The sequence below is a fragment of the Pomacea canaliculata genome, linkage group LG5, assembly GCF_003073045.1.
Source record: "Pomacea canaliculata isolate SZHN2017 linkage group LG5, ASM307304v1, whole genome shotgun sequence".
NCBI lineage: Eukaryota > Metazoa > Mollusca > Gastropoda > Architaenioglossa > Ampullariidae > Pomacea > Pomacea canaliculata.
The window spans coordinates 33,979,996-33,994,248 of NC_037594.1; the positions used below are offsets into that span (position 1 = coordinate 33,979,996).

Genomic DNA, 14,253 nt, shown 5'->3' on the forward strand with positions numbered 1-14,253 from the left:
CAAAAGTGGAGCTAATTGGAATATTGCAACCTACAACATTCCGTTCTGCGAGCAATGGTCTTTGAAACTGGTACCTGATGTGAGCAAAGTGCATAAGTTGAAAGGGTGAGAGTATGTGGTCACAATGCTGGTGACATTGCTTAGATTTTGGAGGGCTCATTTTTGGACAGAAGTGTGCCAATATGCCCTGAGCAGATACTCTAACAAGTCTGTTTTGCCTGCTAATAAAGGTTCTCAAGTATGTAAATATTTTGTTGAATTTGTTCTAATGATTTCCTCCTTGACTGAAGTAAAGCAATGTAATTACCAAATGTTTAAAATAGCAGAAAAAAAAATTAGCCGTGGCTTTGAATCTTTTGATTTTGCATCTCTTTTATTTAAGTTTCACCAAGCCTTAAATGGGTCACTCAGGAAATTTTAAGACGATTTCTAAGTGCCTAGACAGTCGTGATGTTGATAAGTGCCTGCTTTACATAACCATGAGACATGGTCTGGATTGGACTGTTTTAGTTGTATACATGATAATGGCAAGAACCACCTTGTGTTATTCTGAAAAGAAATCTGATGTTTGTTCAAAAGTGTTTGCTGAAAAGCACCTGCCTGGTTTGTACAACTCTGCTTTAAGTTTTTCACTTGTTAATACTGGCATTTCTTTAATGTGTTAAATATGTGAAATACAGAATATTTTAAGGCAGTCAGAAAAAGAGATTTGTAAATGGTGGTGTGGAGATTTTGAAGAAATTAACCACCTAGTTACGTGTAATACAAGTTGCCACTTCATCAAGTTCATGTGTGATGGTTACCCTGCTGTGATTGCCATGTGATAATAGATGATAGTGCAGCATGGACACTTGAGTATGCATGTTATCAGAGCTACCCACTTAACCTGTAGCGTTGGAATGCTTTCTGACCACGTTTGAACAGTTTGACGTTTGAAAAAAATTAAGTTTGTTTCAGAATATGTGCAAAATCCCATGTATTGTTTGTTATCTTCACTGATATAAAAATGTGAAGTGTTGGATAGATAATTATTAATTAGAATGCAAAGGCAACCTATATGTCGTGACCCCACAAACCTGTGTCTAAACTACATTTGCATTTTAATTTAATTATTTTTGCAGATTACCTTAATGAAAACCCTAAATAGTGGAAACTAATAGCAATATGCCTAATTCTCTCTCTCTCACTCACACATATGCACATAGAGTTCTGTATTCACTACAAACTGGAAACGGTGTACATGTTTATCATGCCAGCTGCTGGTCTTGAGGGTCCCAGTTTCCCCAGCCCCCACTTTCCCTTCACTCCAAAATACATTGGAAAACATGTTTGTCATCTCATAAAATACTGAAGACTGCGTAAAATCTTGATCATTAAGTGTTGGTAGCTCTTTGTAATACTAGGTGTTAAAGTATACAGCATTTGTATGACTTGAACAGGCTAATCAAATTAATTTTAGAGTGAAATTGTGTGCAGACTGACCATCTGTTAGTGGCACTGGTGTCTTCCCTTCACCGCTGCTGATTGTCATAATGCAGGTGCATGTGTTCCATTTACACAGTTTGTGCAGTCAGGGTGATTTTTAAATGATCTGTAATAGACATTCTTTCACAATGCTATTTTATGAAGACTATATATGCAATAAGAAAGACACAGCTTAGATTTGCACTCATCACCTGAGATAGCAACATTTTCATGTAAAATGAATTTCTTCAAGTGAAACAATGCATCTCTGAATGCTGGTTATATTAATTTTGATTTAACTCAAGCAGCTTTGATTTTAAATTTGACAATTCATGTTGCTCCAAAGAAGGCTTAGGATGAAATTGAGGAATGAAAGTGAAAAAGCAGAAAAGTCAGGGGCATTATTTTGATGCACTTATTTTAGGTGAAATATTAAATTTTCAGTCTCATTTCTTTTCAGTAATCTTTGTAAGCAATTCACCAAAATCAACAGTCCCACCCCTCCGCCTCTTACAGCAGAAATTTCTCTCAGGTATGATGCTTGTCAAGAAAGATTGTATTTTTTCATATTTGCATGAACTGTTTATTAATTGGTAAGATTCCTACAGCTATGCATAAAGATGTTACATTTATCATGCAGATGTCGGTACAATTTTATGCTCTGTCATGTTGATATAACAAATGCAAATATATTGAAGCCCCTGTAATCTAAAGTCTACTATGCTATTTTATCAAAACATTGGCTTGAAGTCTTAACATCTATTGTCTTACATTTACGTTTTGTTTTTTGCACTAAATAATCCATGATAGATTTATATTCCAGAAAATATATCTTAAATTTCTTCACAATAGGATATGATAAAGAAGATAAACGATTAAAAAAAAATGAGGTAAAAGTTTAACTATGTAGCAATAATATTTGTAAATAATAATGAACGTGTTTTATACAATCCTATTTTTTCCAAGAGATTGGGAAAAAAAGCCATGAGCCATGTGCACAATACAATGCCATGCACTAGCTGGGTGGTTAGTGTAAAACAACTGAAATACTGACTGCTATCAGGCTCAGCATATTGCAACATTTTGTACACCTCCCTACCAGTCTGTCCCATGTATTATTTTGATTATCTTTAGTGTCCTATAGGCAGTAAATCAAACAGCTTTGGTCAAGCAATTATCCCACTAAGATCAGGTTTTTAAGATTTGGAGTAATAGTAGAGAAAAATGGTTTTGATTAAATGATTGAACTTTAAGCTGTATCAGAAGATGAGCACATTTTTTTTTACATGTCACACAGAAGCAAAATGTTTTTGTTAATTTGCTCTGCTTATAAATGAAGTTACAAAACTAAAGGAAAAGTTCTAGTCTTGACTGACCCCACTGAATACATAAATATCCAGGCTCTAAATTCAAAAGAAGAGATTAATACAGATTATAGTCTTTATTGTTGTCAGCAAAATAAAAACAATAGAAATTTCAGCATATGCATTGATGAAAGAAACATTGTTATTCCAAAACAAAAACCACCAACAGTTCCTGCACATATTTTTATATAGTATTTCTTTGTTGTTTTTCATGTAATATTCATGGACGCCAGTTATGAAGAAAATGTTCTGTGATTTGATAATCCTTACATGCACCCCAAAGTTGTGAAGAGATTTTGGTGTTATCATTGCTCACAAAGGTCAAGGGAAGGCAATCCATTCCTGCCTGTGCTTGTTATGTGGATGCTGTACCCAAACATTTCACGTGCTCTCTAGTGACTTAGAAAGCCGAGTGTGGAGCCTTTGTGAAGTAGAATAGCAGAGCATCAATGTTTTCTGCTTGCGGGAGGACTTAATGACAAGAGACCATGGGGATTACTTATAAACCCGTAGTATTATTATACATTCATGTACCTTTGCATTTTATGATGGATAGACTGTATAATGTTATAACAGTATGTATATTTCACATATTCCCTTCAACATACTCAATACATGCAATACGTTGATTTGTACTTAAATAATGAGTTGTCCTTTAAACAGAATTGTGTAACTGTTAAAGGCCTATGTGAAAGAGTGTGAATGTGTAGTATGAATAAATGCAAGTTTGTGCGTGTTTGTACGCATGTTCAAGTGGTGTGAATTGCTCACATAGGGGGGGTGTTTTTTTGAAAGAAACAGTATAGAGAATAGATGTGCAGCAAAGTCCTTAGAATGCCCATTCCAACTGTGTGAATTCAACCACTGTCAATGAAGCCTGCATTTAATCTGTTACATTCATGTTTTATTTAATAATCAGTCTTGCCAACTCAGCTTCCTCTTATTGTATGCAACAGTATTCATACTCTTTGCACAAATGATTCATCTTTTGTTTCCTTTCTAATGATACTGTGAAGACTGCCATGTACCCTTTTAATAATACAAATATGTGGGGCCATAGTGTCTGCCTCTGAGGGGTTTTTGGGGGGGTTGATGGTGGAACTAACGATTGTGAGAATATTTTCAAAAATATAAAACTCTAAATATTTCAAATTATTGCTGAGGGACGTTTATCATTCACAAAATGTCCCAGATGTGCAAACACTAAAAAGTTGTTAAAAAAACAGAGTGCTTATAAGGATGTTAGATGGATCTTCATAATAACATGTCTAAATAATGAACAGACCCAGAATATAAAAATTTCTAGTCACGGAATACATTTCTGCATTTTCAACCAGACCAGCGAAAAGAGGAATTTTTTCACATTTCAGAAGATGGCCAGTAGTAGTTGTATATATTTTGACTATACATGCTAAAATATATATTTATATTTTAATATGCATTGAAAAAGGATAAGAACTGGACAGCCTAACATTCCGTTGCTTACAATAAACACCAAGAAAATGTTTAAATGTTTCATGAAAGTCTTCTTAATTTTCACATGGCATAAACAAGACATTCTTCAAAACTTGCAGCCACTGCAGGTGTGTATCATCATACCAATACAGGTTTTTACATGTTGCAATAAATAAATATTTTTTAAGGCTTTCAAATTGTACAAAGGTGCATGCACTTGTTTAATTTTTTTTTTTCACCAATGATGTAGCTGGAAAGTCGTTGAACAAAAAGCATGCGTTAGCGAAAGTCCAGAAAGTATTTGTTGTCCCCAAAGATTTCAGTGTTCTTTTCACCAAATTATAACAGTGCTTTAATGATTGGTGTCTTTTTTTTAAAGTCAGTTGCACTTTTTATTTTATATTGTTGCTTACATGTTTTGTTACTGGGTCTAAATCTGTCTTATTTAGTCTTTTACTGCTCGGTGGGACACCCATCACTATTACTTACAAGTTACTGAATGCATAATTGGTAATAGTGGTTGTGATTGTAGTGCTGAGATGCTGTATATTTACTGGTAGTCATGGTTCTAAAAAATGACTGAAGAAATGTAAATCATCCACAAAATGCATTAGTTTACACATGGAGTCTTCAGATTTGTCAGGGAAAGGAACTGCCTGTATGGCGTTGCACAAGATGGTGTGCAGAGTTGAAAATTGTTGCAAGAGGCTATAGATAGCAAATAAATGCCACCCAGGTATATTGTTCCAGTCTTGTTCTAGCATGAACTGCATGTGAAAGGTTTGCTTGAAAACTTGTATATTAAATAAGTGCAGCTAATCAATTAGTTCAAGAACAATACAATCCCATCTTCAAATGGGAATTTGGAGACCATAATAAAAAAACTATCAAGTAATGATATCAGTAGCACCAGACATGAAATTTGAAGTGATGCTCCAAAAGGTTAAATGCCTTGAGTGGAATCTTGAGTCAAAGGGCAACTGGTCAGACAACCGTTATGTAACCGTGCAGCAAACAGAAGACAAGTGTCAGCCAGAGGCCTTGCGTACCTGTCCTTACAGTGCCACTCGATGCAGGTTCACCTGTTAGGATGATGAAGGTATGTTAGTTAACTTGCCCCTACTTTATGTCACTGTTACTACTAGTGACTGAATTGACTAAGGGTAAAATTAAAACAGTGTAACACTTTGTACATTATTTACACGATCACCAAGAGAAGTGCAGCAATGATGGTGGTTATTGTAAAGGCCTTTAAGCTTATTTTGCCTGGGCTTGAGAGAGATACTCTGTGGCATTGATGATGACAGGTGCCAGTCGTATTCAACCAGTTGCAAACAATCGCCACGAAATGTCCGGAGTAGGTACATACTTGCCAGTGTATTATTTTGGTATTACAATGTACACCCTCGGCAATATAAAGAAGCATTATGTGGATGTACAGTAAACACACGTACAGCCGGAAGCAGTCTGACTCACCTGACGCGAGCTGCACCAGGTAACGTTCTTCTGATCTGAGGGAGGTGTAGAGAAGCAATGTGTACTGAGCTTTCAAATGCTCCTCCTTTGGTTTATCCAGGGTTAGGTAGACCAATGTGTATGTGCTGTTCACAGTCTGAAAGAGAAAGCTTATCCATTAACATTTAATAGAATGAGTCCAAGCTTGACAGATATGATCCAGACTTTTGATCGCCATTAGCATGGAGCTGAGTGGGGGCATTTAATTGTTTGTATTTGTGTCTGTGTACTGAACTTGAGAAAACGCGGCTTTGTTGTTGAGATATTAAACAAATTAAAAATCTGTATTAAAAGGCATCTCTTCTTCTCACAAGATCGTCAATGCCTTTCACGTGTCGGTGTCTGTATCGACATTGACTGACAGCCAAGATGGAGGGGGACTTTCTATTATTTGATTCATTGTTGAAAATTTTGACAAGTGGGTTTCTCGGAGTACGTCATCGTGGTACCTGCATTTGGGTGCTGTAGATGTCCTCGGTGTGATTACTGGTCAGGCGGATCACGTGGTCGTCCTTCCTGACCTTCCACACGTAGTACTCCACGTGCACCGTGTCATGAAGCAGCTCGCACGACACGTTCACCATGGCGTCACCCACGCGGGGCGAAGGTGGCGACACCACGCAACTGTGCTGCGTGTAAAACGTCACTGAGGACATACAGTTGCATGTGACTGGTGACATGTGCTGCCATCTCGTAATTAGTAAATATTTAGCAAGATAATAATGTAAGAATATTACAAGCACACGCACACACAAACGAGTTATCATTAAAGGGCTACACAACGAGGGTAAGATAATAATTTATACTGTTTGAGAGGGACGCTGAGAAAAGTCGTTAGAACTCTTGAATTTGAAGCAGGACGCCGCCAATTTAAAGCTTCATAGACCTGTGACTGAAAACTCCCCTGCTACCAACTTATCATGGAAAGTAAGTGGGGGGTGGTGGTGGAGTTAGTGTTTTACGCCGAGCCAGCAACTAAGGCTACCTCACGGCAGGTCAGCCCTGTAAACAGATGTCATATGTAGAGAAAGAACTGCTTGCCCAGGACGAGAGATGAACCCAAGCCAACCAACTTTCACTGTGTTGGTGACAGGCGCTAACTGTTGCGCCGCGGGCCGCCCAGGTACATAATTATGAGAAGGTGAAGCGTTGGCCACACCCTTTCCACGTGTGTAGTCTAGACAAGTTGAACCACTCAAGCTAATTTATTCATCCACAGTAGGATATAGGACCTTCAATTGTTACATTTTAGGGGATGCAGACTTATTCTCTTATGTAACCAATAAATCAGCTAACCAGCATGGGTTTCTTGCTGGCAAGTACTCATAGGTGACTCTGAACTCTGAATATAGTGAGAGCTTATGGCTGATTTCTTGGTGTTATTTCTGTTTTGGTTTGGATGTGTGGTTTTTTTTCCTTCACAACCTTGGATTGATATTGTTTACGCGGGTTCAGGTGCAGTTGAGAGGTCAACAAACAACATCCTGCATGACAAATGGCATGCGACAAATGGCATGCGACCTCGTGTGACAGCTGTTTCCAGTGGCTGGACTTCACAGAGAACAACAAAATCATAAACTAGACTAAAATAAACTGTTAGCTGAGCATCGTTTGTCTGCTTGTGCTGCTGGTTGGTTGGCTTGTTCGTACCGTTTCTGGCTGCCACAATCTTGGATCCAGTGTAGTTGGCTCGCGCGGTGCACCCGATGGTTCTCCAAGGCTGGAGTGGAATCGCGGTTTTCAGGGTAGAGCTACAGACAAATGCCATGTGTAATCACACACACACCCTCGACAGCACATAAAAAGACATTTGTCATTTCCTTAGTCCCAGTGTGGTCGTACTATTTTTAAGGCATATAAACTAACCATAAATCAAGCATTATGTAAAAGTTGTGTGTGGTTAAAGATTGCTACCAAACATAAAAACTTGCAAACAAAGTGAGAGTGGGAAGAAGGAAGGGAGAAATAAAGGAAATAATTAACAATATGATGACGAACGAGGACGAAAAAGGAGGAAGCAAATGACAGGAAGAAGAGGACTTTGTTAACTAGCTTGACTTGTGGATGTACCTGTAGCGAGGACCGCATCCCTTTGAACACTGGTCGGTGTGATTGAGAAATTCTACAACAACTGTGTCGACAATTTTTCTATCATCCAAATAGATGTTGATCACAGGTGGCGGATTGCTTACTTTTGCCTGGCACATCACACTGACTACAGACTGTTCGTGGCCAATGTCACCAAGCTTGATTTCTACTTCCTCAACATCATCTGCAGGTCAGAACGGAATTCCGATAAAAACAATCAAGATAAAAGGCCTCCCATAACACCATAAGAGGAAAATATAGATCTTTCCTTCTAATAATTTAATAATGATAACACACATTGTCATATCGCATTATTTCCTTGTTTGAGAGGACACAAAATGACATGCTACTAATATAAGAAGTGACTCACGGGGAACAACGACCGCCACCGACACCTCATCACGAGAGGTGCTGTTAATCTGGTTGAGTCTGCTTATGCGACAGATGTAACGGCCATCGTCTGTGTCCACCACTGCAACCATAACAGTTTAGCTTCCCTCCTGCTACTGACTACTATTACTATGTAGATACTTGTATTAATGTCATTCGCCCATTCATTCAATGTTCGCCCCTTCCAAGTAAGTGATCACCTATCAACATAATTTCATTACTTTAAGCAGTTTAAGGTAAGAATTTCTGTAATTTTTATAATGCATGGATAACTCATACGATTGCCTCAGAAGATGAAATACTTATCTGAAAAGAATCTTAACTCCGTTTCAAACTCACCATTGGAGATCGTGAGGTTAAAGTACCAGCGGTGTGAGGTGGATTCTTCACTCGATGCCAGACCAAAGCGAGTGTCATTTGTTCTAAGAACTGATCTTTCGGATAAAATTGTTTCCTGTCGTCTGTCGGACTCAGCGTTCGAAACATATATCCAATTAATGTTGTCGCGAATTAAAGTGCTGATGCTGTTGAGAAGACACGAAAGACTGATGTTGGAGCCACGAGGAGAAACAACGGTGGTGGAGGGGTAAATCAGCAAACGGGAGCCTGTCACTGGAACTCCTTGCCCCACAACTACAAAAATAGAAAAATGGTGAAAAGAGGCTTTTTTAACTTGCTAATATGAAAAGAGTGATAATAGTGGTATCGGAGGCACGCAAGCAGGCACACAAGAAGTCAAGATGGCAAACTGTGAGCGTGTGCTAATACTCTTAAAGAATAGGTGACCCTCCGCGACGAACTGTCTCAAGTGGCGCGGAACAGTTTTATGTTCGAGGCCCCGAAAGGAATAGGAGTCGATTTTGTGCAGTTTGATTTAAAAAAAATGGATTCCTTGGTTATTAAACTATCAGGAAAATACACTCGTATGTTCAAATAAAAAGAATTGACTTTAAATACGTTTTAATCGAGGTACCCTACTGTGATCTTTACAACTTTCAGACGAAATTTAAACGCGGTGTCGATACTGTTTCCCTGTCATAATCCCATCGTGTGATACCTTGACAGAAAGCCCGGAGTCAGTATGTTCAACTTCTTCAAAGAACGATTCAAATATTAACAGATCAAACGATTTGTCTGCAAAAGTTTAGGAGTAAATTGATCCGGTCGGCGCGAATCTTTGAACTCGCTTTTCTCAAAATGGCCGCCATCCGTACTTTCACACTTCAAACGTTTATGACTCACTCACTTTTAACAATTTTTGTATCAAAAGAAAGATCAGAACCTGTACTTTTAAAAATATGCAATTAGGCAAATCTGAAATTCGCGAGTTAAGACTTATTTCGTCGTGGAGGGTTACATATATTTTCAAATGAATAAAGTATACAGATCATTCTGAGTACTTTTTCAGATAGCATTCTCTCTCTTGCTTATTTTGAGAAAACCACCGTCAACGAAACAATCAAACTCACCTGCGCAAAATGGTGAAAGACAGACTATCACGAGCACTGCGAATATCCAAGAAGCCGCCATTGCAGGTTGGTGGACAAGACTACTTTCTTCCCTGGACAACAGGACGACCCAGCCCTCGATAACAGGAAACGAAACTGTCGAGGTCGCTCCTGTGTGACAGGGAACGTTTGTGAACATTGTTTCTTTGTACTATTCGTTATCACTATAAGTTTCTGTTCCGGTTCAGGGAAATATATATATGTCAGTATTGTTGATGCGGCTATTTCGTTCTCTTTTGGTCGTCTCATATTCTAATTCAGTTAAATTTAACACTCCACAAAAAATTGTACTGAAAAAAAAAAACTGATCCAATTTATAAAAATTGTTTATGATAGTTTTCACTGGTTAAGTCGTGTTAATGATGTATTAATATTATTAACATCATTGCCATTTTTATAATCATGGTTATGCATTCCTTTTATATATAACACTCTCCTATATTTACTTTTATTCACGCTCTGTATGAGGAAACTCCACGGGTGAACTAATTGTGTATAACTCAATTTCTCCATACCCATCAACGAATGAACAAATACAATTAATCATGTCAAATGTTTGAGAGGAATTCCATGAAAGAAGAGGCTTGTTGTTGTTGTTGTTTGATTTGAATATTAATTATGTTACATTTAATTGAGCTTTGAGTGTCCGACCGAGAAATAGTTGATCAGCGATCGAAGTATTGACTGAATCATTGTGCTTCAGTGTTACACGTCCTCGCCTTAGTCTCATTGTCTCATTGCCAAATTTATTAGGAAACGATTACGACTGCTATTAAACTACGTAATTAATCAATGGGTGTTGGTATCACAACCTAAAATCCTCACCGTGAACAGATGAATGTGAATTAGGCGTTGTGATTTACGGTCAGCAACACACTCTCCACTTCAGCAGTCTTTGTATCATTTAGCCGTGGATTTTTATATTGTTTGTAAACACCAAAGATGTCCTTGTGTGCTTCCAGCATCAGGCCGTGGCAAGTTAGAGAAGTTTATATAGGTCACGACTTAACCGCGGAAGCCAAGCGGATGCAGCAAGTTCCTGTCGGAAAGAGTCCAAGACCAGCCAATGTGGACCTCATCAATCCACACTCTTGTCACAGGCAGGCCGGCCACACGTCCAGTACAGACAAGGCAAAGTGCGACTCCTTCCCTACTTTCCACCCTATTGCTCGAAATCGCCGTATGGTTGTCACTGACCAGTCCGTGCCTCCATGTTGTTTTTTTTTGGTGGTTTTTGTGATTTTTTAAAGTTATTTTAACCCCTTGGCTACTTATGGACTGCATGGAGAAAGCATGTAAGGGAGATTGAATTAGGATATCAGCGGGAAAAGGGTTAACCGTGACACGGAGTATTTGGTGAACACTGCTCAGCCGTAGAATTTTTGGTGGGAACGAGGTGAAAAAGTACCCAGGCCGAGATAGCGAAGAAGAAGACATGCGTGAGTCACACATGTAATTCTCCTGAGTTGAGATTACATAGTAAGCAGGGTAGTGTCCATCCACACTGGATGCGATGTGATAGTGACCCTTGATGGATTAACCTCACCTAGACGAGCTATGACATCTTTTGGATTTTTGCTCATGGAATTCTAATAAAACTCACGTAGATTTTAAAGTTGTAAACACGAACATATGAGAGGAAGATGTGAGGATGGGAGACTGTTGTTTAGAATAGTAGTATGGTGTAAGTTCCAGTTACAGGTTGTTTTTCTGTATGGGTGTCACAACACCGCTAGTGTCTGTCACTCACACTCTGTCGAGCACACCAGCGGGTCAGACAATTGCGCCTTCTTTCTCTCAGTAAAACAAAATGATTTGCCTGTACGAGTCTGCCTACGTTTATTAATAAAAAAAATAATTAAAAAACCTAACTACGAAAAAAAACACAGTCACAAAAGCTCTGAATTTCTTCTGCTCCTGTCAGGCACACTGTCTCTGCAATGGCTCTTCGACTAATACAACCACAAATATCCACTGTACCTCTTATTATTAAAACACTGTCTCTGCAATGGCTCTTCCCTCGACTAATACAATCACAAAATCCACTGAATCTTCTACGCACTATGAAGCACACTGACTCGGCGATGGCCTCTACTCCGAATAACACAATCACAAAAATCCACTGAATCTACTATTAAAGTTCACTTTCTTGGCAATGACCTTTCTTTCGATTAATCCACTCAATTCTTACACACTCGTGAAGCACACTGTCTAGGACTCTAGGCAATGGCTCTCTACTCTCAATGATGTGTCCACCTCAATGCCCCAACCCCTTCTACCTATTAAAACACACTGTCCCGACAGTGGCTTGTCCCTCCAATAAGAAACACAATCCTCCTCCCCTCCATTAAGCATCCAGTTTCACCTCCTCTCGCCCATTGCTTTCTACACCAACCTCTCCTCGCTGACCGCTGTCTCCCTCTCCAGTCACACCTTTTCTTTCTTCTTTAACAACAAACACATTACAGGAACTCCCATCACTCACGACTTTCGTCCGCACACGTGCACTCAGTACTAGTACTCTGACTAGGTCCCTGACAATGGGCTAATCGAGTTGGAGGAAGGAAGGAGGAAGAATCACCTCCACAGACCATTCCTCGATCGTCTTCGGTCCAACACCCAGCACGAGTGGACGGGGTGCACCGTCGGCCTCGTGACGTCACGTGGAGTACCGCTGCTGTGACTGCGGGCCCCCCCCCACCGCCATTGTGTACGGCCTTGAGTATCATCCGTCGCTGTTACACGGGGGACCAAAGAGTTTCTACCCCCTCGGGGAAGGAAAACCACTTCGAGTGGATTACAAGTGTGATTTGTGTGGACGTCGAGTGTGTTGCTCGTGTGAGAGCCGGCGTCCGTGACAATGGTGGAAGGACTTTTCACTCCCACACTCAACAACAACAACACAACAACAACAACAACAACAACAACAACAACAACAACAACAACAAGCGACAATGTTAGGTGACAATGCCCCTCCTACTGTCGTAAGCAGTTTATACCTCTCTCCCGTTTACATTTTTATCATCCTTCCACCTTGGCCTATGGTTGAACGATCACTTGACTGGGGTTCTGACATTAAAGTCTCTCAAAAATGTTTCCTGGAATAAATATTTTTGTTATATCTTCTGTTATTAACACATTTGTTATTTTAAACTTTTCCCCTCGTGGGAGTTATTTAAACTCCAACTAACTCAATTTCAGAATCGAAGTTATAATTTGTTTTCGTCGGCTGTTATTTCCTTTTCAAATAGATTGCTACTCCATTCCAATCCAGTGATCAATGTTATCATGGAGGTCCGACAATCAAAATTGCACATCGCCGTCAGAAACACTTGAAGGCAGGACACCCGGGGATATTCTCTCCATCACCAAACATCAAAACTGACAAGTGTTTGTTATAAATGGTCATTTGTTTATAAAAGTAAGGTTCGCTGTTTGGGTATACCTATCTCACATCAGTGATAGAATAAAGGATTGCCGCTGTGGTTTTTGTTAATACGTGTCACATGCAGAGGCTGTATCACGTCTGCAAACATTTCAGTAATGGATACATTTTTATTACAATATAATAATTCCCAGACTGCACACTAGTCGTCATGGCTACAGCTAATGGATGTCATTGGATGCGACTAAACTGCGATCATGGAAACTTTTGTACATAAATATCTAATGTATTAGCCTGTATCGTAGTCACTGTAGTGGTTAAAACACTTGTCACCACTACAGTGAGCGGCTCAGGGTTCAGATCTCGTCTCGGGACACTGTATGTCCACAGGGCTGGGCATCGAAGGTTTTCTCCCCCTTTAAGGCAAAATCGACGCAAGGTGGAAGCACTTTCCTGCTAAAACCAACCAACTGTTCTGCCACTAAGTGCAACGAGAAGTGTGGTTAGGTGATAAAAGGGTAGAGACTATTTTTAAATTTCTAGTTCCGTTACTGATGTTTCCAAAGTAATTTTGGCAACTTGTCCACTGACTTTCCGTGCAGTTGCCGCTCTTCCCTGCATGTGGAACGGAAGTCTGAGGAATTGGCAAACAGCTCGAGACAATAGAATACCGTGACAGAATGCCAAGGAAAGACCAGATATATATATACAGGCAGTCATAGCTTCTCTCTCTCTCTTTTTTTTTTTTTTTTGACACTATGTGGCTGCAGCAGCCACGCAAGCAAACGCACACATACACTAAAATAAACACAAACCCCAGAAGGTATGCTGATGGTATGGAAAAGTTAGCGAAAAACCCGGTACACTTTTTAAAGCATTCTTAAAAAAAAAAAAAAATATATATATCGCTTTCCGATAACAATAAACATCAGCAGACACAAGCGATTAACATTGTGTGTTATGCACAGGAGTCTATATGACGTTTATTAATATAATCTCAAATGAACAAGGAAACCCGTTTCCATCAATACTCTTAAATTATGTGAAATTTATTATAGAATAAAAACTGATTGACAAATCTCTG

At 39.2% G+C, this 14,253-nt stretch overlaps 1 protein-coding gene across 1 annotated transcript; it reads right to left on the reverse strand.

The window, feature by feature from the left end:
* Positions 1-4,650: 4,650 nt before the first annotated feature.
* LOC112563699 lies at positions 4,651-10,761 on the reverse strand. Its single transcript, XM_025237950.1, has 9 exons — positions 10,610-10,761; positions 9,746-9,895; positions 8,616-8,909; positions 8,257-8,358; positions 7,869-8,070; positions 7,449-7,549; positions 6,248-6,444; positions 5,760-5,895; positions 4,651-5,365 (listed from the first exon to the last, which is right to left on the reverse strand). Exons 2-9 carry the CDS (start codon positions 9,804-9,806, stop codon positions 5,268-5,270), a joined length of 1,191 nt encoding a protein of 396 aa, XP_025093735.1. The 5' UTR covers positions 9,807-9,895; positions 10,610-10,761; the 3' UTR covers positions 4,651-5,267.
* Positions 10,762-14,253: the final 3,492 nt, after the last annotated feature.